Raw genomic sequence first — 20,082 nt, 5'->3', positions numbered from 1 at the left:
GGTCAAGGAAGGAGCTAGAGAGAGTCAGCTGATATAATCAGAGGGTGAGGCAGAACAATATAGCAATAGGTTCAGACATGGGATGACAAGAGATTGGATGGCAGAAATCAATCCTTGAACAGTGGGAATATGTTCCCCCTCTCACAGCTGGAGGAGAGAAAACGTGTTAATGGAGAAGTAACTTGGGTGGATGGCTCTGGGGAGAAACCTTAACCAAAAATGACATCTTTTATGAGCAAGATACCTCCTGAAGAAAATAGAAAATCCTGGGGAAACAAAATGGAAATGTGCCTTGCTGGACAAGAGCTGTGTCTGGACCTGGAGCCCTAAAGAGGGTGCTCATTGCCTGAAGTATCCTGAAAGCTGTAGCTCAGATTTAGTACTCTGACAGCACCAACTGGCCACTGAACATGCTGGGCATTTAAATCTGCTAAAATTACATATTATATCTAAAGTACAAACTGCAGTTTTTGAAAAAGCCTTTGTGCTGTGGCTGCTTCTAGCCTAGCAAAATAGTTCACAGTAGCTAACATCTTCTAACAAATACGTTTTTAAGCACTACTACAGTCAAATATCTTCATGTAAAATGAATGTATTTGTTTTACCAAAACTGACAAGGGCCTGAAACACATCACATTGCAATTACTGCAAGGTCCTTTTCCTGGTCTGAAAAATACAGCCTCAGCCCTTCCAAAATCCAGTAACAATATTGCAGTACAAATAACTTCCCCTGGCTGCCACTTTGACTGACTCACCTTTCCAGATACATCCTCCTTCCAGTTCTCCTTCTTCAGCCTGTTGCAGGCAAGATGTTTGTCTTCATTTTTTCAGGCACAGCAGGTGCCCACCGTGTTGTGAATCATCAGTCAGTATTTACTGCTGTAAAGTTTCCATTAGCTGTTAATTGCCCTGTAATACAATGATTACTTTTGCTTTTTCAGCAGACCTTATCATTTTTTAGAATTATTGATTCATTTAAGGTGGCAGGTCTTCTGGAGGTCACCTACTCCAGCCTACTACTCAAGGTCCCAGGATATTGCAATAACCTTCCCACGCAACCTGCTCCAGGCACTACCCACTATTACTTCAAAACCTTTTTTCATAGGTACAGTCAGAATATTCCTTCCTGCGGCTTCTGGCTGCTTCTCTCATCCTCTCATGGTGCTTCTCTGAGGAACACCAATCTCTCTTCCCTGCGACTCCAGGTTAGACACTTGAGGACAGTGGCCAGAATTGCTGCAGCCTTCTCTGGGCTCAACACTCCCACCTCACTTTCCTGAGCAAGATGTGCTAATTTTTGACCACCTTTTGACTTTCTCCCAGACTTGCTCCCATTTCTCGGTCTCTCTCAGACCAGAAGCCCCAAGCTGGACACGTTCCTCTAAGTGCAGCCTTGCAGAGGGGCTCTGCACACCCCTTAAGCTGCTGCCTGTGGTTCTGGTACCACAGCACTGTACTCAGCCTGGTTCTGCTGCCTCCAGGGTGCACTGCAGACTTGAGGTCCCTCTCCTACCACAGATCTGGGTGTCCCCTGCCTGCCCAGGCCCTTTCCCACAGGGCTCCTGCTGCTGCTGGCCAGTCAGCCATACTGCACAGCAGGCTCCTTCCCCCGCTCCTTTCCCTGACACCTCCCCGTGTCCCCCAAGTTCCCATCAAGCCAGGTCTCCAGCTTGCCTAGGTCCCTCTGGAGGGCAGCCTCACTCTCCAGCACACCACTGGAAAAGCAGGTTCCTGCTCTGGCACTCACGTACGTGTCCTTCCCAAGGACTCCCCAACACTGCACAGTTCCCAGGGGCTCTGTCCTGCCCAGGTCACTCCAGAGTGTGTTTGCTGTTCCTGGCCCGAGGGACAGAGCTGAGAGGCTGTCACAGGCTGCCAGCAGCTGTCCAACACCAGGATCTTGCTGGCCCAGGCTGCTCCACAGCTCATTGTAGCCATCCCCTGCCGTTGTTGCCCACATTTGCCTGCTGGGATTCTGGAGAGCCGCTGTTGGAACCTCACCAAAGCCTCAGAGCACCCAGCTCCCCTTGGCTGCACAGATGGATCCCCCATGGCAGCCAGGCAGCACTCAGCATTTTGGATGTTGTTTTGTTTTTTGTCAACCCACGCTGGCAAATCCCAACCACCTACTTGCTTTCATGTGCCCAGATCCTCACTCTTGACATTTTTGAAGACAGGCATAAAGCTGTCCTTTTCACAGTCCCAGGAGACCTCCCTCAGCTGCAGCCTCTCAAAGGCAGCAGCCTTGGACTGGCCTCCTCCACCCACTTCAGGTACTCAGCAGGACCTGGCTCTTGGCATCCAGCACAGCACCCTGTCTATACAAATAAATATGAATATGACATGAAACCAAATATAAACATTTCTAAAACAGTGTTAGTTTAATAATAAAACATTGTAACGCAGAAGAATTCTAGACACAAAAAAAAAATAAAATTAGTTTTACCTGAAATTCTGGTCATTCCAAGAAATATTTGAGGATGTTTCAGCTGTCACTTGAAACAAGAGCATTAAGCAAAAAATAGTTTAAAAATATAGAAGCTACAGGAAGAAAATTATTGTGACCACTGTGAGCTTTACTGTATATCTTTTGAACATGTGAGATGTATATCTTTACAGTATATCTTTTGAACATGATGGCTGTGGAGATTTAATGTCCAACCAGGCATGAATAAATAGTGAAGTACCTCACTTATTCAAGGTGACATGTTCAAAAGATAAACAGTAAAGCTCACTGGGTTATTGTCAGGTCCATAAAGAGAGTGGAACACTTCCTGCAGAGTTTAAAACCACCATGCTCTTTTTTTCCCCCAGAAAATGTGACAAAATCATTTTCAAAACTTTCTCACCATAAAATTCATAGCTCAAGATCAGATTGCAAGGTAGTAAAATGAAGCAATTTATTTTAAATGAAAAAGTCTCTTTCTTAAAGGAACTGCCTTTTAGTTTATCAGTAGATGGGCCCAGTGTAACATTATCATCAGAGTCCAAGAGGTGACATTGACTGGGCAATGTCCACACTAGCTCCTGTCTTCTCTTGCTGTCTGACCAGAACTGGAAGGAAAGATTTTATTCTTATTTTGACCTGAAGAAATGAGAGACACACAACTAGTAACCTGCAGTGGCTGTAGAAGATCCTATCACCATTCTTTTTCTTTTTAAAAAAGCAGTCTGTATAAATCTTCAATCTGTACAGACTAGTGGACCACATCTCTGTTTGATAACCCTTTGTGAAAATCTTTTATGATACAGAGACCATGATCCAGTCACACTTACCAGTAGAAAGTTCCTCCTGATGTGTCTGTATCTGGTCTGGATCTTTCTTTTTCTGCTACAGAAAGATGGCAGTGCCAGGTGATAATCCCCGACCCACAGAGTGCCCTTCTAACTTTTGACTTTTCATACAGGAACAACTTGCAGCTCAGAGTGCAGTCACCAAATCTAGAATAATAGATGTACCAGAGGATATGATCCCATTACTGTAACCTGATTACCTTAGTGGTTTCCACATACGATACCTTATTCAAAAAGCTAACTGCACTGCCAATATTATATTTCCATACTTGTTATCTGTTAAAACAAATGCATGAATTTCATAGCCAGCCAAATGTCATGATGTAACACTTCAGGAGAAGGTATCCTAATGTTACAAAAAAGCTGGTGATTGTGTTTGTCTGACTATGATACTTTCTCTTGTAAAGCTCATTTTTATAAGGAGAGATCCCAGCAGGCATAATGGGAGGATTTACCATTTTTCCTGTAATTATCATCTCAAATGCTTGGTCCTGCATGTTATATACAAAACTTTGGTGGCAAGCAGAGTTTTAACACACAAAATATAAGTTAACACAGAGTTTTGATCAAGAATCTTCCTTGGTTCACAATCACATTTTTTAGCTCCTTACATTTCACAGATTAATTCCTTTCATCGCTGAATGACATAACACATTCCTTCACCCTTCGTGACCCAAATATTTCTCCATTTTAAGATGCTCTTTGAAATAATCAGCTGTCCAAGAAATCTTCACATGCTTAAGCCAGTCACCTCCTGCTTTGTGTTTCATATAGGAACATTTTCAATTGCAGAAACCTGTAATTACTTTAAATTTCTTATCATCAACAGTAGAATATAAAATGAAAAAGATAGTGGTTTAATACACAGACAACTCTTGTTTCCTGAGGAACCAGTTAAAATACAGAGTTCTGTAAACCTAGCTCATGATGGACAGCAACGGGCTCCTGATAGGATTAACTCCTCTGAAGGGAGCTGAGCAGTTAAATATGACTCCATACAAAACCAGGAACAGACAGATGCACATGGCAGGGTGTCTACCTGTAACCCTGTGAGTCTCAGAGTCCACAAGATTAAAACAAAGTCAGCTGCTCTCCCAGAGGATGCTAAAAGCTTGGATTCCCTTACCTACCCCTTTGGTAGGTGATTCGCCAGTGAATTATCCTCTCACAACACAACTGACAGCTCTACAGAACAGGGTAATTGTTTTTTACTCTTGCAGAAATGGTCTTTAATAATGTTGTTACTATGAGGTGTATCTTGGTCTGTAAAATCTCCACTACAAAGTTTTGGAAGATTTTTTTTTTCCCTTGGCCTTTATGGATTTGAATGGCCCTATTGGCTATGTATTAACCTTAACAGCCTTACAGTTGAATATTTTTTACTCTTGTACTCTTTACTTTCACTTTTTATTAAAAAAGAGCAGGCTTTTAAAGAATAGATTAAGCTTTTCAGCAGTAAAAAAAGATAAGTTCAAGGCTTCCCCACATACCTCCCTTGAAAAGCCTGCTGCTGGGTCAAGCAACTGCATGCTTTGCCCATAATTCAGAGCAAGTCCTGGCTCTCAAGTGACCTGCTTCCAGTCTCAAGTCTGCCCAGGCTGGTTTTAAAGTTAATCCTTAATCTCCATTAGATATGGCACAACCGTGGTGTAGCATTTTGGTGGAACACTAAAACACTCACATAATCACACACCTGTTTCCGCTGCATCTTCCTTCGAAACTCTGATGTAGTGAATGTTTACAGTCTTGCTGCAAAAAAACTCCAGGAAAGGCTGTTACAGGCTGCAGTGAGGAAAAGACATTAAAACGCAAGGGAAACAAACACAGGTTCTGTAATTATACTTTATTGCAACTCTGATGCTTTATCTGCTCCTGGAAGACTCCTTTAGCTAAATTTGTTTCAGGCGTTATTCTCCTGTTCCAATTAAAACACAATAAGCACGTATAATTTTCTTATTATTTTATTGAAAAGGTACATTTAAAAAAATACACAGACATCTTACTATTATGGATTGCTGATAAAGATGCTCTAAAAGTTAATTCTCTTTTTTTTTTCCCCTTTCTTCCACCTGTAGTCCCCATTATCATATAACAACTCCAGTCTGAGCACTGCATATTGATTCACCTTTATAAAAGGGTTGGGGAGGTGAGAAGATAGGTGGGACATTACTGCAATATATTCAGTAAACAGAGAATATGGTCAATTATAAATATTTCATGTTCTGTACATTATTGCATTAGGGAGCCACAATGTTATGCAGCATCATTACAAAGGAAACTAGTTAGAAATTAAGAAAACCAGATATTTGCGTACAAACACATGGATCCATTGTCTTCTTGAACAACACGTGAGCTGTGGCAATGTGCAATTGAAAAGCTTTTTTTCTCTTTAAACATTGCTTAGCAGCACCAGTGAAGAAACAACAAAAATAAGTTAAATGAAAGTAGGCAAACAAGCACTAATCTTAACTCTATGTTATATGGCTTTCTATTCTTGATTTCTCTAAATAAAGTATGACACAAAAGAAATAATTAAAAGCTTCAGCATTGCATTGCTTTCAAACATTTGCACAGAAACTAAAAATATTAAAATCAGACATAGTACATCTGTAGTACTACACAAGATACACCAGTACTGGGGTCTAGGACAGCACACAATCCCTGTCAACAAGAGCACATGAAAATAATGGATGCAATTCTTTCTTGAGATGTTATCTGCAATCAAGCATTTGGTTCATCTGCCTTTTCCTTTTTTCCACATTAGATTATAGCCCGTTGCTTTTCAGAGAAGTCTTTAGATAGGTGTGAGTGAGGAAGACCCTAGTTTTCAAGTCTGTCAGGAAAATATTTTATGTTCCTTGATTCCAAGGTACATCGTACAAATTGAAAAACAAAAAACAAAAACAAAACAAACAAAAAAAAAGGAAAAGAAAAAATTAATAGATGTGTGAAACTTTAATAGTACAAATTTTATGAGCAATTTAATTTTTAAGCAAATTACGCTATTTTGATTAAAAAAATAGAGACAGAGAGAAGACAGAGTTGTCTAGACTCCAAAACGCAGTGCTGCCAACGATGGATTTTATGATGCGGTTGGATGAGGTGTCATGCTGGATGGCATTGCAAAAGAGAAACATTTTAAAACCTCAACCCCTTTCCTGCTTTCCTTTGCCCTTTGTACTGGCCATAGTTATCTCTGTCTCACATCAATGAATTAGTATGGTGCAAAGAGAATGGAGGCAGGCGTTGCCCGGATGGGCCCGTGGGCCGGCCGCAGGAGGGCTGGCGGTATTGCTGGTGCCTGGAACAGGGATGCCGAGGGCCGGGGAGGGAGGGACAGAGCTGATGATACAGCTGCAGCTGCAGCAAGAGGAGAGGAGAGGAAAGCAGGTGCCAGAGGCTTAATCATGTCCTTCTGGAATGCAAGTTTTGCCTGGAATAAAACACACACACAAAAGCAGTGTAAATACAGTTCTCCCAATGCCTACTTTTGCACAAGGGAAAAAGTGAACCCTAGCACAGGGAACACTGGGGCTACCCAAAGAAATCTCCTGCCAGCAGCTTAGAAATGTTTCTTGCACTGTCCTCTTAGTCCTAGGGCAATTAAAGCAACCAAATCCTATATTTAAATATAAATAAATCTCTTGAGTCTAGAGACCATCTCACTGACGTTTAGAAGGAAGCATAATTTGCCAGTGAGTAACTTTATATAAATTATAACTCTGTGCATGAAATATTAAAAACACCCTTATGATTAAGACTTCAATATAAAAAGTCAAATTTTCCACTTCCAAAAATGAATTGTAGTAAAGTAGATTGGACAAGATGGGAAGGTGGTATCAGATCACTCAGCTGTGCACCTTCCAATGCAGACCAGCTCTTTTCAAAGTAGAAATATTATTTAAGATTGATGCCAAAAATAATTTTTTTCTGAAATATATGTATATATATGACTCTACATAGACTCTACAAGCATTGCTGGTGCTTCTGGTGAAACAGATAATCAGAAATATATACACTTATATCTAGATCTCTCACTAAAATGGTTTGCACTACAATCATTCAATTGTGGAGGCAAAAATACTTGTGTCCTTCCTTTATAATTGGTGGTTTCTCCTTATGCAATAGATGATAAAATGATGTATTATACAAGTGAAGAATATTAGCATGGCCAGTACCTATCAAGTGGGGAGACTTAGAGGAAGCCTACAGCATTTTCATTTACCTCTAAGCAATTACAAAGACATATCAATATTTTACAGGCTTTCCACATGCTTTCTCTTACCTACACACATTAGCATCTGTTTCTTTTCAACCTGTAAACTGTTTTTTTGTGCCATAGGTGGCAAGCAGTTTTCTCTAATGAACGCTGGCTGTGTCATGAGCAAACGAACATACAAACTGTGCTGTGCTAAAGCCAGCCTGAACTCTGGCTGCAGCTGATCAGCAGGACCAGCTTGGGGGATTCCTGGAAATGCAGGTGCATGTGACAGGGATTGACCAGTGGCACAGAGACAGGAGAGGTGTTTGATATCCAGTGACAGACATGGCCTGAACATACAGGCAGTCAATTCTCCTAAACACCTGATGGCTCTTTTGCATCAACTCATACATCCACACAGCATCCTGCTTTGCTGTATGCAGAGAATGAGCACTAGTATTTTTATATCTTAAAAATATCTTTATATCTTAATTCTACGTCCTTTTGCCTGACTGCATCCATCATAACTTAGAGTTATCTCAGGTGTGAAAAAAGACAGAGTATATCCATTGATGCCTTCAAAGAGAAGAGCCCTTGCCCAGCAGAGCCGATACCTTTCCATGGGGAATGGACAATGGGTCCATTCCCCATTCCACTGACTATTCCCTTCTTTCTAGCAGTAAATAACACTTGCAGTGCTGTCTGCATGCCTTGGACTGGGCAGACAGAACACATAACTATCTTCACATCTGATTCCTGTGCAGACTCAGCCTGCAGGGGAAGAGAGGCTGCAGAAGCGTCAGGTCTGTCATGTTCCTGTCTCCGTGTAGTGGGAGTCCCCAAGGTCACAAATTCACACAGACAGTGATGAGAAAAAAAAAATACTTACTGCTAAAATACTTGGGTTGCGCTGCAGTTTGTTGTAAGGACTATATTTAGGTTTCATAGGCTTTCCCGCAACTCTGTCCTTATGCCTTCGGCTGGAAATGTGCTGAAATAAATATCCTCACATTTAATTAGCTCTTTAAACATTTCTCCGTTTTGAGTTTGAAATTGATTTATCAGCAGGATATGCCTAAGACCCTGCTTGTAAGATAAAGTAGGTTCTTTATAGAGAGCAAGGATGAGTTTTGGTAAATTAAACATAACTATTTGGAGCATATCAAATAGAGAATCATAAACTAATCAAATACAGCATATTCTGTGATTCAAGACAGGGTCTGCAAATTATTAATATTTTGGTTGGTATTTCCCTTTTCCACTTGAGGAGCCTTAAACCAGGCAGAGCTGTAGTCACTAGGTCATAGGGATATTCAGAAGTAAGAGGTAAATTTCCATCTTGCTGGTACTGTTCAGTTGTGTAAACAATTCAATATTAGCTGAAGGAAGAACCAGTACCCGGGGATATGCTTACACATGCATTTAAAATTATCTTGGAGCTAACTGAAGAACAGGAATGAGAGGGCACATTCACGGAGCACAGCACCATCCAGTCAGAGATTCCCATTTGGGTACCAGAATCATTGCATTTGTATGGGCACAGCTCTGAACCCAGGGCTAATTGGCTCAGAGAACAGCTCCATGAGAACACAACAGCCACACTGTTAATGATAATGTTGTTCTACATAATTCAGACATATCTACATTTTACCCTACTGGTGATTGTCCCAAACCAATAGATTTGAGTCATGTTTTCCTTCTCACATAGCATTAAACATTATTACAGCAGACTGAAAACAACACCAAAAGATGCATTCAGGGAACCTCAAAACAGAATTTATTATAGTTAGGAGAACAAGATTCAAATTCCTATCTTAAACCACAGAAAACTTTTAAATGAGATCTGCTACACCATTCATTGATACTGACACCTCTGCTTTTACAACTACCAAGCCCATTTTTCCCAGCTAAAACAATAAGGTGAACTTGACCTATGATGAAATATTTAGAAATAGTTGTGGGAAGACAGATAAGAAATACTAAGTTCATTCAATATTCACCAACACATCTTCACACAGCCCTACACTGCACCTACAACATTGCAATGTAACTTCAACCAGCAAAGAGCTCCAGATACATGGAAGTTACCTGTTTAAGCTGAATTTCTGAATTAACATGGACATCACAGATTTCACAATGGAACGTCTTGTTCTGCAGTCCTGAGCCTTTGCTGCCATTCTGCACCTTCATTCGGGATCCAGGCCTAGGGTAGGACTTGATGGGACCAGCACCATTCCGAGCTTCAACCATGGTCTTGTGCTTGGAGCCTAATGGGCAAGGAGATGCAGGTGAGCTCATGATCAGCAGCACAAAACATTCCCTCAGCCTTGGGACTTTGTAACATTTATCTTCAAGACAGAATGGTTAAAGACACCACAGACTGGGACTAATGATCACTCTTGTTTCAGTCAGTGTAGCTCCTGTGTCCTTGAGCTAAAGGCAAGCCAGAAGGCTTTGTGCAAATAAGGGAACAGCAGGCATGCTGGACCACACTGTTTAGGGCAGTGTGTGACTGGATGGCCAAAGTGTTTGCTGCTTATTCTTTTGCCAAATTCCATAGAGCCAGTGAATAACAGAAAATGGTATTAGCCAACACTGGGACAGGAACCACAGCAATCCCTCAAAACCTGCCTACAAACTGTAATACTTCAATAAATATCCTCTAATTCAGAAGAAACAGCTGCTTTACCCATTTCAAGAATGGATTACAGCTGTAAAATCAGCTTCAATGGCTTGTTAACAAGCTTTACATCACCAGCACACCATACACAGACAGAGCACACTAGGGATTGCTGCTTGTGGCCCAAAAAAAGGCACGTAACTAATCTTCAATAATCAGAAGATTCTATGACATCTAGGAAGCCTAATGAGCCCACCCTAAAATTATTTTAAAAAATCAAATAACAAATAAATTATTGTAAGCTTTACCAGCAAAATAACAGTTATTAATGATAATGAGATAAAATATGAAAAAGAGAGAACGCTGCATTTTGTAAACCTTAACTGTTGTAGAAACCACTATGATTTTACTGTGATGCTCAGTGTGAAGGGATCTGATTAGTTAACATGAACTGTAGGGATTTTGTCAACTAAAAATTTAGAGAGTACATGAAGAACAGTTAAAAAAAAATTAGAGATTGCTTTAATAGAATATCAAAAACCACACAGGAAACTGCCATTAACAGGACCAGTGTTTTAACTTGCTATTGTGAGTTTTAACTAAAAGACGCTTCAGTGAAGTGTGGCTACCACCTTGAAACATTGAATTTTAAAAATGTTAACACACAGCTGACTTGTACCATATGGATACTCACCTGTATTGTGGGCTTCTAGTTGTGAAAGGGAATTCACAGCCACTTTGCATAATGAACAGTAAAGTAGTTTTTTGGCTTTTTCCTCTTCTGACTCAGTAACTGTGTTAGCAGCTCCGTTGGTGCTCTTGGAAGATGAGGCAGGTGCTGCAGGCGCCACTCCAGGTTTGGGAAGAAAAGGATCCACTTCTGTATTGGACTGCTGACTCACACCGTTGGGTTTTTCATTCCCTTTATCTTCTAAAAGAAACGAAATCCATCTGTTGTAGTTTTATGCCACACATACAAAAAGCATACAGTAATAGTCCTGTGGGTTTAGTAAACATAACACAACAGGGGGCTAATTTATCTCATTTTATAAAAGAGAGCAGCATCCTTAAAATCTTGTTAAAAGTCCTGCCATGAAATGCGTGTAATTTGACAAAAAGGGGTAATATTCATGTTTTTAAAAGTTATCAGTGAATACCAACGAGTTTACCAAATTCATGCCAGCTGCCGTTGCACTGCAGGCACAGCCAGTTGAAAGGAGCCCAAGCAACACCAAAGAAAGCCAGGCTTAAGGACTGGACAGCACTCAGAAACAAGCAAGTCTTTGCACTGGGGATTAAAAAAATGTTTCTCAAAAGGTTTACATTTGCCTATGGAAGGGCTCAAGTTTCTCAGAGTCACTGGGAGGACACTGAAAGGCTCCACCACCATCTTGACATACATCCCTTGTTTCAGTTCCAGGAGTTATGTCACTACACGTGAACAGGGTTGCTAATAATTTTAGGTTTTTCCATGAATGAATTCTCATATATTTATGGATCACAGGTGGCTTCTGTGTGCATTCAGTGCATTCCTTTGTCACTTCACAAGCATGAGTCAATCATCTGTGCTCCTATGAGGCAGGTAGGCAGGTATTACTTCATTTTGCAGATGGCGATCAAAAAATGAGAGATAAAATATCCCAGCTATGCCTACAGAGAAACTTTGTGCCAGAGCCAGTATTTAAATGCTCCCTGCTTACATGCTGCCCCTCAAGGGCTCATTGCATTTGAAGCTGTTCAGCTGCAGGCCTTGTGACCACAAGACATATTAGCTGCCAGCAGTAAAACAAGCTCTGTCCCAAACAAACACGGGGTGGGAGGGGGACAGTGCAGGGGTGCTGGTATGAGCAACCCCGACAAAACAGACATGAGAAATGACTGAATATGTGTCACTTTGAACAACTGAATCAAATTTCATCATCTAAGCAAGTACAACATCTACATAAGAGCAGCCTCCCCATTTGGCTTAATTTGAAATAGAGTTGAACCGACTTGAAAAACTAGGCTCTATTTGAACATTTATTTTTTAAAATGGACCCTTGCACTTTATGTTTACAGCTACCAGACTCTGTCTTAACATGCCTTTGTGTATCAGGCCAAGACTGCTACCAAGAACTCTGAAAACAGGATTGTATCCACCCAAGCAAGCACTTGAAAGTGTGTATGAGCTATGAATAGCCATCCTGAAACTAACCCCCACAGCTGTTGGCATATTTCCCAGAAGTGCATTGCAGTACATCAATTTTAGATTGTTATAAACCAGGAGAAAGAAAATTCTAATAAAAGAACTATTATTTTTTAAAATAACAATAAAAATACTTTGAAATTACACAATATGAACTATATTAAACATCAAAAATAGTCAAGTATAAAGACTAATATTATGACCAAATTAATGTTAAAACCAGATTCCGAAGGTATTTTGATTGACAAAGTATGACAAAAGAAATTAATGTTAAATTGTACTTCATAGGCTACACAACTTTAGAGTCTCCATAGTAATAAGTCACATCTGCAAAAATCTGGAATACTTTATATGACTTATGAGTCTTCATAAAATACAGTTTCAATAAATAGCATTTGCTAACATTCTAAATTAAAGAGTTTTCAATATGGAAAATTCTCAGAGGTGCTAACATCTACAAATGAAACACGATGACCAGCTGTCATTTGCAAATTTACATTACTGAAAAATAGAATTGTTGTTGTTTTTGTTCTATGCAATATTATGCCAAACTGCAAAAGGCATAACACCAGGATATATGTGAACCAAAATGGAATAAAGGAAGGTTCCAAAGTATTTTGCATTTCAGGCCTTAAAGGAAAAATACACCTACATAACTGCCGGCTGTAGGTTAACATACACCAAGTACACTTCTAGTTTGGCTTTGGGGTTTTTTTATGTTGTTCCCCACGTATTTTTTTAAATATAAGGATAAAAATTTGGTGCTTTTGAAACACCTCCTAGAGATAGAAATCATCACCCCTGTGCAACAAGCACAGTGCTTACCCTCCTGCCCACAGCCCCTGCCTGTACTGATCTCAACACTGACCACAACAAGAGGGACCAGACTTTATTGGTTTTGCCATCAAGTGTCTGTAGAGTAAGATCCCAAGATATGAAAGATCCATTTTACATGGGCCACCAATTACCATCACAGAGTGATGGTTTTCCAGCACTGAATTTAACAGATGATTGAAAAAATAACAGATTTCATTTCCCACTTCTCCTCACTTAGCTAGCCAGCAGCTGATGTAGTATGTTGATTTTTATAATACTCCCCAGATTTACAGTGTTTTCACTATTCATATTCCAACAATTCTAGAGTATACACACTAACAAGAAAACTTCTACAAAACCAGAGGGAAGTTACCAGCATGCAGCTGGGCTCAATTCTGCCAGTATTGCAGCTTTTGGAAAGAACCTCAGTTCACATAATAATTCCAGCATTTGGAAAGCTTTCTGACACAAATAAGCTCTTCATCGACGGGGGTGTATAAGGAGAGACATACTCCCCTCTATGAATTAACGTTTCCTTCCACCATTCTAAATGTTTAATGCAGAACATCTTCAAAGATCATCATTATAAAGGTTATTATACAGTTGAACTCCCACAGAAAGTACAGGGAGCTAAGTGTGTATTTGTCACTGCAGTGGGCCCAGAGCTGCATTTTCCTGGCTTCTAAAATCAGAAAATTGCACTTCTCCAAATGGGCTTTTGATAACAGCTTACTGTTTCAATCCACATAATTCAAAACACCATTACTTACAGTTTTATGTTTGAGACAGAAATGCCAACTATTCAACAGTGCAAAGCACAGGAAATGCAAATTGCATGTCTATACAAAGCACAAAGACGATTACTCTTTTATTTGCACTTATAACACGGAGCTAACAATATCTGCATGCAGAAATCAAAAAATGGAACTGTTAATGCTGCCTGCATATCCATACTTCCCAACTAACTCCACCTTATAAAATAGATGTGACTTGTGAGATGCAGTTGTAGGATTACAGTCCTTTTGCTATTTCTGAAGGTATTATTGAGATAGGCTCAGATTTGCTCTAAACTCCAACTGGCTCAAGACCAATAAAGCCAGGCAGAGCCCAAATGTGTGCAGGAGTGAGTCCATCCTGCCTGGACCATGGGCCCACCAGTTTCTGCTGCACAGCTTAGCAGAGCACAGCTGGAAGCATGAGACCAGGGCAGTGCCTGAAGGCAGTAGCTGTGATTCAACCTGCATCAGGCTGAAACACACCAAAACTCAAGTGCAAGAAGTTAATTTAAAAATCTAATTAGTACTATTTACCTATGTTCCTTTTCCATGCAGAAAAGCCATATTTCATGTGTCTTAAATTCCTCTCTTAAATTCCAGAAAAGTAAATTGATGATTCAGGTTCTTACTGAAGCCTGGATTTATTTTGAAATAGAGCCCAGGGAAAATAACTAAAGCAAGCTAATTAAGTATTGCTTTGGGCTCAGTAATATTAATGCTTTTCTTACCCATTACATTGTTTTAATTCTGCTTTGAAGTTGTTTTCACATATTTCTGCTTGTTTGACTCATGCTTGTGTCAGCACCATGTTAAAATTCAAGACTCATTTTTCTAATCAGTATTGCCTCATTTTGAGTACCAAAGTCAGGACACTGCAGGGCAACACTTCACAGGTTCAAACCTACAGGTTCTACTGCTTCACTTTTACAGCTGAAGTGACTCACTGACCTTGGCAGGTCATGCCACTCTCACTGCAGTTGCTGTGATGTAGAGAATAGGTCCTACCCATTATTGGCTTTTTTTTTTGAGTCAGTGATGCTTTGGTGCACATTAGAAAAAAGTTTCATTTGGAATTCATAAACAAATCATAAATGCCATTTTCAACAACAACAACAAAAAAGTAATTTAATATTCAGATCCTTAATTCAGAATTTACACTCTTGATAAAACTAAAACAAATGTGAATTTAAAACTTCTGTATAGATTTAGAAATATGATAAAGTTTTACAGTATCAAAATATTCAATGCTACTTACACCCCTCAACAGTTTTTAACACTGATGATACATAAAACATCTCTACAATCAAATTCTGTTCCACAACAGATTGTTCAAATAGCAGTTAGAATTAAAATATCCAAGGTACTGATGGTATGTGATACACTTGCTAGAACCCTTCCCAATACATATGCTAAAAACTCTCAGATATGAAATTCTGCTATGATCCCAACAACCCTTACAAAACTCTCACGTTTTCAAACTGTAAAATTTTCTGCTGTATGTAATAAATAAACAAATTTGCTCTTGCTGTAACAGTAACAGAACAATATTCCAATTATTGAAAATACATATTTTGTGTGTGTCTGCATGTAATAAAAAAGTATAACTTTGCACTTGCCTGCTTCTCCTCTCCACCAGAAAGTGGGACTATTGCACATGGCCTGCACTGAAGGCTGGGCACAGAGAGAGGGAAGGATCCTGGAACTAAGAACACTGCCCAGCACTGGCTGTGATGCAGCTGGCTCTCCACTGGGAAGAGATCACACTGTGCTTACAGCCACCCACTGCCCAGCTTCAGCTTCACACCTTCCCTTTGCCACGTCCCTCACTGCTTCCCCCAGCTGCAGGTACTGAACAGCAGCTGTGCACAAAGTGCTGACAGCAAAAGGGCAGCACAGCCACTGCAAAGTGGCCACTGCTGCTCTACAACCCTGCACTGAAGCTCTTTTGTGAGGTTCACTCATTTGCTATCCTAGGCATCGAAATCTGATTTTATATTTCTTTTACCTGCTTGCACAATACTGCACATTACCAAGTTAGAAGAGATCATAATGGAAAAATTACTTTTGGCAGTAAAATGTTAGTTATTCTCCATTGTAAAGGTAAAAAAATAGTACAAACATATGTGTCTTTTCTTCTTGAAAAACATGAAGGAAAGAGCCACACAATATCGAGTGCAGTTTCCAGTCTAAACCAGCCACATATATTTTTTCCTGTGTAACTCAGTCACTGCATGGTTATCAGGGCCATACAACCAGTGAGCACAATTGATGCACAGTTAGGGGCAAAGCCTTTGGGTCAATCAGCCTTGTTTATGGTGGAACCTTATGATAATAAGATAAGGCCTTATAAGGTGCCTTATAATAATAAGATAATATAATAATAACAATACCACATCACTGCTGAAAGAACAACCTTTTAAAAAAGGGACTGCTTGGTGATCCTGTACATTTTCAACTGATTTCTAACTAGGTCACTTCCTATGGAAACTAAAATCCAAAGTGATTTCTGAAAGTAAATGTTAATATTTTATTTTTGGGATAAAGATTGTCTTGTGATGATCTTGAGTCCACATCAGTTGTGCTACAGGGAGCTGCTATTAGTTTGGAGTGTTGATTTTGGAGACTAAGAGTGAGTCTGAGGAAAAGCAAACATATCTTCCATACTGGTAAAGCTGAACTGAGCAAAACAGATTATCAGGTTCTCCCTGTAATTTCAACAGCTCCATATATGCCTGTGAATATTGGGCTGCATTAAACAACTTTTGTAGCATAAAGTGATTACAGAACGGAAAAAGGAACTCCATGAGATTGTCAAAGTATTAAATATTCTTGCCCTGAACAACTGCATAGTAAAGGTAAAATCAGTTGCATTAATTTCACTAGTAGACAGTCCAAGAAATTTTGCTGAAAAGTTTATCAGTGAAACTCTATTAGCATCCATAAACAAAATGTAAAAATTTGTTGAAAAACAAAATTGTCAGTTTAAATTTGACATGCTAAATGCTTGGCACACGTGAAATAAATCTAAAAAGTGACAAATTTAATTACATTTTTTCCCACACTTTACAAAATATGCCCATTGACAATGCTAAAGATAGGCGAGTTACTTGAAAAGTTACTTAACAGTTACCAGTTGACCTCTCTGTTCTAAGTTAACTGCACAGAGAAGAAGTTGTTCCCCAGACAAAATGCTCAGTTTAAGGGCAGAGATGACCCCTGCAGACAGGTATGAAACCACAGAGAGACACGACAACCAGTCACTGACACAGGCACCATTGTGGCAGTCAAACTGCTCACAAGCGGTTTCCTGTTTTTCAGTCCATCACAGCAAAAGAGAAATTTTTAAAGGGGAGAATGAAAGAAGTAAGTTTAGCAGCTGATCGCAGGGAACTCTTCACCAATAGGTCCAGGCAAAGCAGGAAACTGTATCAGAAGCTGGTTTCAAATGGCTTTGTGTGGTAGGTGCAAGACAACATTTGAAAGTGCATTACAAAAGACATACAAAGGTATGGAGAGCTTTGAAAGCGAAGGACATAAATCTGGAGAGAGAAAAATCAATACCTCAGAAATATTGTAATAAAACTTGCAGCATTTAAACCAAAAACCATTCGAGAGATCACAGTCAAAGAGATAACAAGCCTGGCTGAATGTAATTAAGGGAGATGTTAAGAAACTACAACAAAATAAAATCAAGGTGGGGAAAACTGATTTAGTCACGCTGTACTTGTAGGACTGCCTACCCAAACATTAGGATCTACCCTGGAACACAGTCCTGGGGATAGAACAAGAACACCCACAAATAATTATATTAGAAACAAGAGCTACTGTACATCTCCTTGGCCTGAAATAAGATTTGAAGGGAGGAGATCATAAGTGACTGAATTACCAGTATGAAAAGAAGGGCTCTTTCAGCGTATTAGCAGAAAAGTTATTGAATGGAAAGACAATAGCTCCAATAAGAAAAGCAGGTTTCAAAACACTGCTCTTCACAGAAAGCATTTTCTTCTGGTTCACAGTGCTATAGAGGAATAAAGTACACACATAAACACACAATTAATTGTTTTTCTTATGATGAAAAAGATGAACACTTAGAGTAATATATGCTGTAAAGACAATAGCAGGATGGCAATTAAGTTACTGGCGGTCACAACCTTTACAGATTTGTAAGTACTCTGTTCCTGCATCTCAGCACTACTCACAAAACCCCCCAACAAAACAAACAACAAAGAGCATTAGATTATTTCTTCACACTCATTAAGATGGAGTTAGCAAACTTGGATAAGGTATTTCAAAATAAGTTTTGTTCCATCTGCGCATTTGCTGAATAATGAGACTCTAATGGCTGTCAGACAAAATACCTACTTTCTCACCAGTTGTGCAGTCTGCTGAGAAATGAGGCTGAAAAACCCGTAGGGCTCTGTTCTAGAAAAATTCCACTGCAAACCTACATGCAAATCAGACAGCACAGTGTATCTTTTAACCCTTTGGTTGCTTTTCATTTTTGTAAAATGTGTTTTCTTGTACTTCAGGCAGGTATGAAAAAGTGTTAAATTTTACATAATGAAATAAATCAGTCTGACACATGCTGAAGAGAACAAATTTTGTCTCTATACAAAGATGAGAAAAAAATGGAAGTTGTAAATATAAAGCTTTCCCTCTCAAACACAAATGTGCCCTCAAATAAGCTGCAACATATTTTCTCAAGATACTGAAGCTACATCAGGAAATGTCTGGATTGATGTGCAATATTAGGCGAACTTGGTAGCTAGAATGATTATTTGATTAACTGCATCACTACTCTCCAACAGGCTGAACCCAAATATCTTTTTTTACTTCAGAAGTATCACTTGCATGGCTATGTTACAGCAGTGATGCTGACAATTTTTTAGATACTTTATTTCTGATTTGGCATACCAAAGGATGCCAAAGGATGCTTCTTACAAGGGAGCCTGCATTTTCTTCAGGGTATGAAAATATTTGTGCTGATCTGAATAAAGATGTAAAGTTAAAAAAGGTTTGCTCTTGCAATTTTGGTTGGGTTTAATTTTTATGAAAGTGGACTGATGAGAATTAGAAAATATTCAGAAGTACATGTAGCTCTGGAAGTTTAAAATCTTGCCCTGCAAAATCTATTCCTGTACCTATCTGTACACCTTCCTGAACTGTAAGTTCCTGCTGCTTTAATTACTGGGTTGTCAGAGGTGATCCTTCTGTATTGCCTATGATTTTTAATCAATTATTTACACATTTGGAGATTCTTAGGGAATTGGTTTATGTTGGCTGGCTAGTGCCTGTTTTACAAGACAAGATCAAGAAAAATCTGTGTGCACTCACCAGCAGGGAAAGGAAAAAAATTATACATTGGCACATACATATAAAACATAGAATAAAATAACTGCAAAATTGCTATGTATCAACAAAGGACATTTCAAAAGCCTCTTATTTCATGCTTCAACACAATGCAATTTCTGACTGCAAAAGGTACAGGAATAAGAAGGGTTGATTTTGTACTGTTAGTCAAAATGCAGGTCTGTATGTAATACTTCTGGAGAAAACAAACTTTGAACACTCACTTAAGGCCATTTGCATTGTGCCTCTATGTCACCTGCTGATCTTAATGATATTTTACAGAATGCACGTTGTATCAGATTCTCTTTTCTTAATTTGGAAAAAGATTATTACAATTCCCAGTTTCCTCCTCCTCTAGTTTTTAGACCTGTTACCTCTGGAGAAAATCAACTTGTCTACAAGCACCAATATAGAGCAATTTCCTAGTGTACAACAGCCAATATCTATGTATTTCTCAGTGACAAGTTGAGAAAACTATCACTAGAAGTTTGTTCACAAAACTCAGAAATATCAATAGCACTACAGTGCTGGCAATTGAAAACAAGGAGGATCTAAAACACAGACAGCAAGCGTGAATGTTAATTTAAAGAGTATACATAAACTGAGATCATCCAAAAGCTCAGTCTTCCTGGGTCTTGTTGCTTTATAGCCAGGCTTTTATTTACTTTTCATCTTTTTTTTTTTTTTCATATTTACTTTCATCTTTTCTGAGCTATGCCAGTCTGTTTGGGCTGGAATAGGAAAATTTGTGAGTTGGAAAATTTTAATGCAGCATGAGTAAAGCTTGAAACACAGTATAAGATTTGCTATTACAAAATATATGAGTGAAAGCAAATGTTTT

General features: G+C 39.2%; 1 protein-coding gene across 6 annotated transcripts in view; it reads right to left on the bottom strand.

The window, feature by feature from the left end:
• Nucleotides 1-5,239: 5,239 nt before the first annotated feature.
• Nucleotides 5,240-20,082, bottom strand: part of ZNF385B (zinc finger protein 385B) — a 149,093-nt gene continuing 134,250 nt past the window's right edge. For all 6 annotated transcript variants that reach the window (XM_036387173.2, XM_036387169.2, XM_036387168.2 and 3 more), the window contains 4 exons: nt 10,810-11,046; nt 9,584-9,762; nt 8,385-8,486; nt 5,240-6,727 (listed from right to left, as the gene is read on the bottom strand). In XM_036387173.2, coding sequence (XP_036243066.1) covers nt 6,509-6,727; nt 8,385-8,486; nt 9,584-9,762; nt 10,810-11,046 — 737 coding nt within the window. In that variant the 3' untranslated portion in view covers nt 5,240-6,508. The remainder of the gene's footprint in view (nt 6,728-8,384; nt 8,487-9,583; nt 9,763-10,809; nt 11,047-20,082) is intronic.

This window comes from Molothrus ater, chromosome 7 (genome assembly GCF_012460135.2).
Source record: "Molothrus ater isolate BHLD 08-10-18 breed brown headed cowbird chromosome 7, BPBGC_Mater_1.1, whole genome shotgun sequence".
Taxonomy (NCBI): Eukaryota; Metazoa; Chordata; class Aves; order Passeriformes; family Icteridae; genus Molothrus; species Molothrus ater.
The sequence above is the reverse complement of the archived record's forward strand: the minus strand, read 5'-3'. Positions and strand labels throughout refer to the sequence as shown.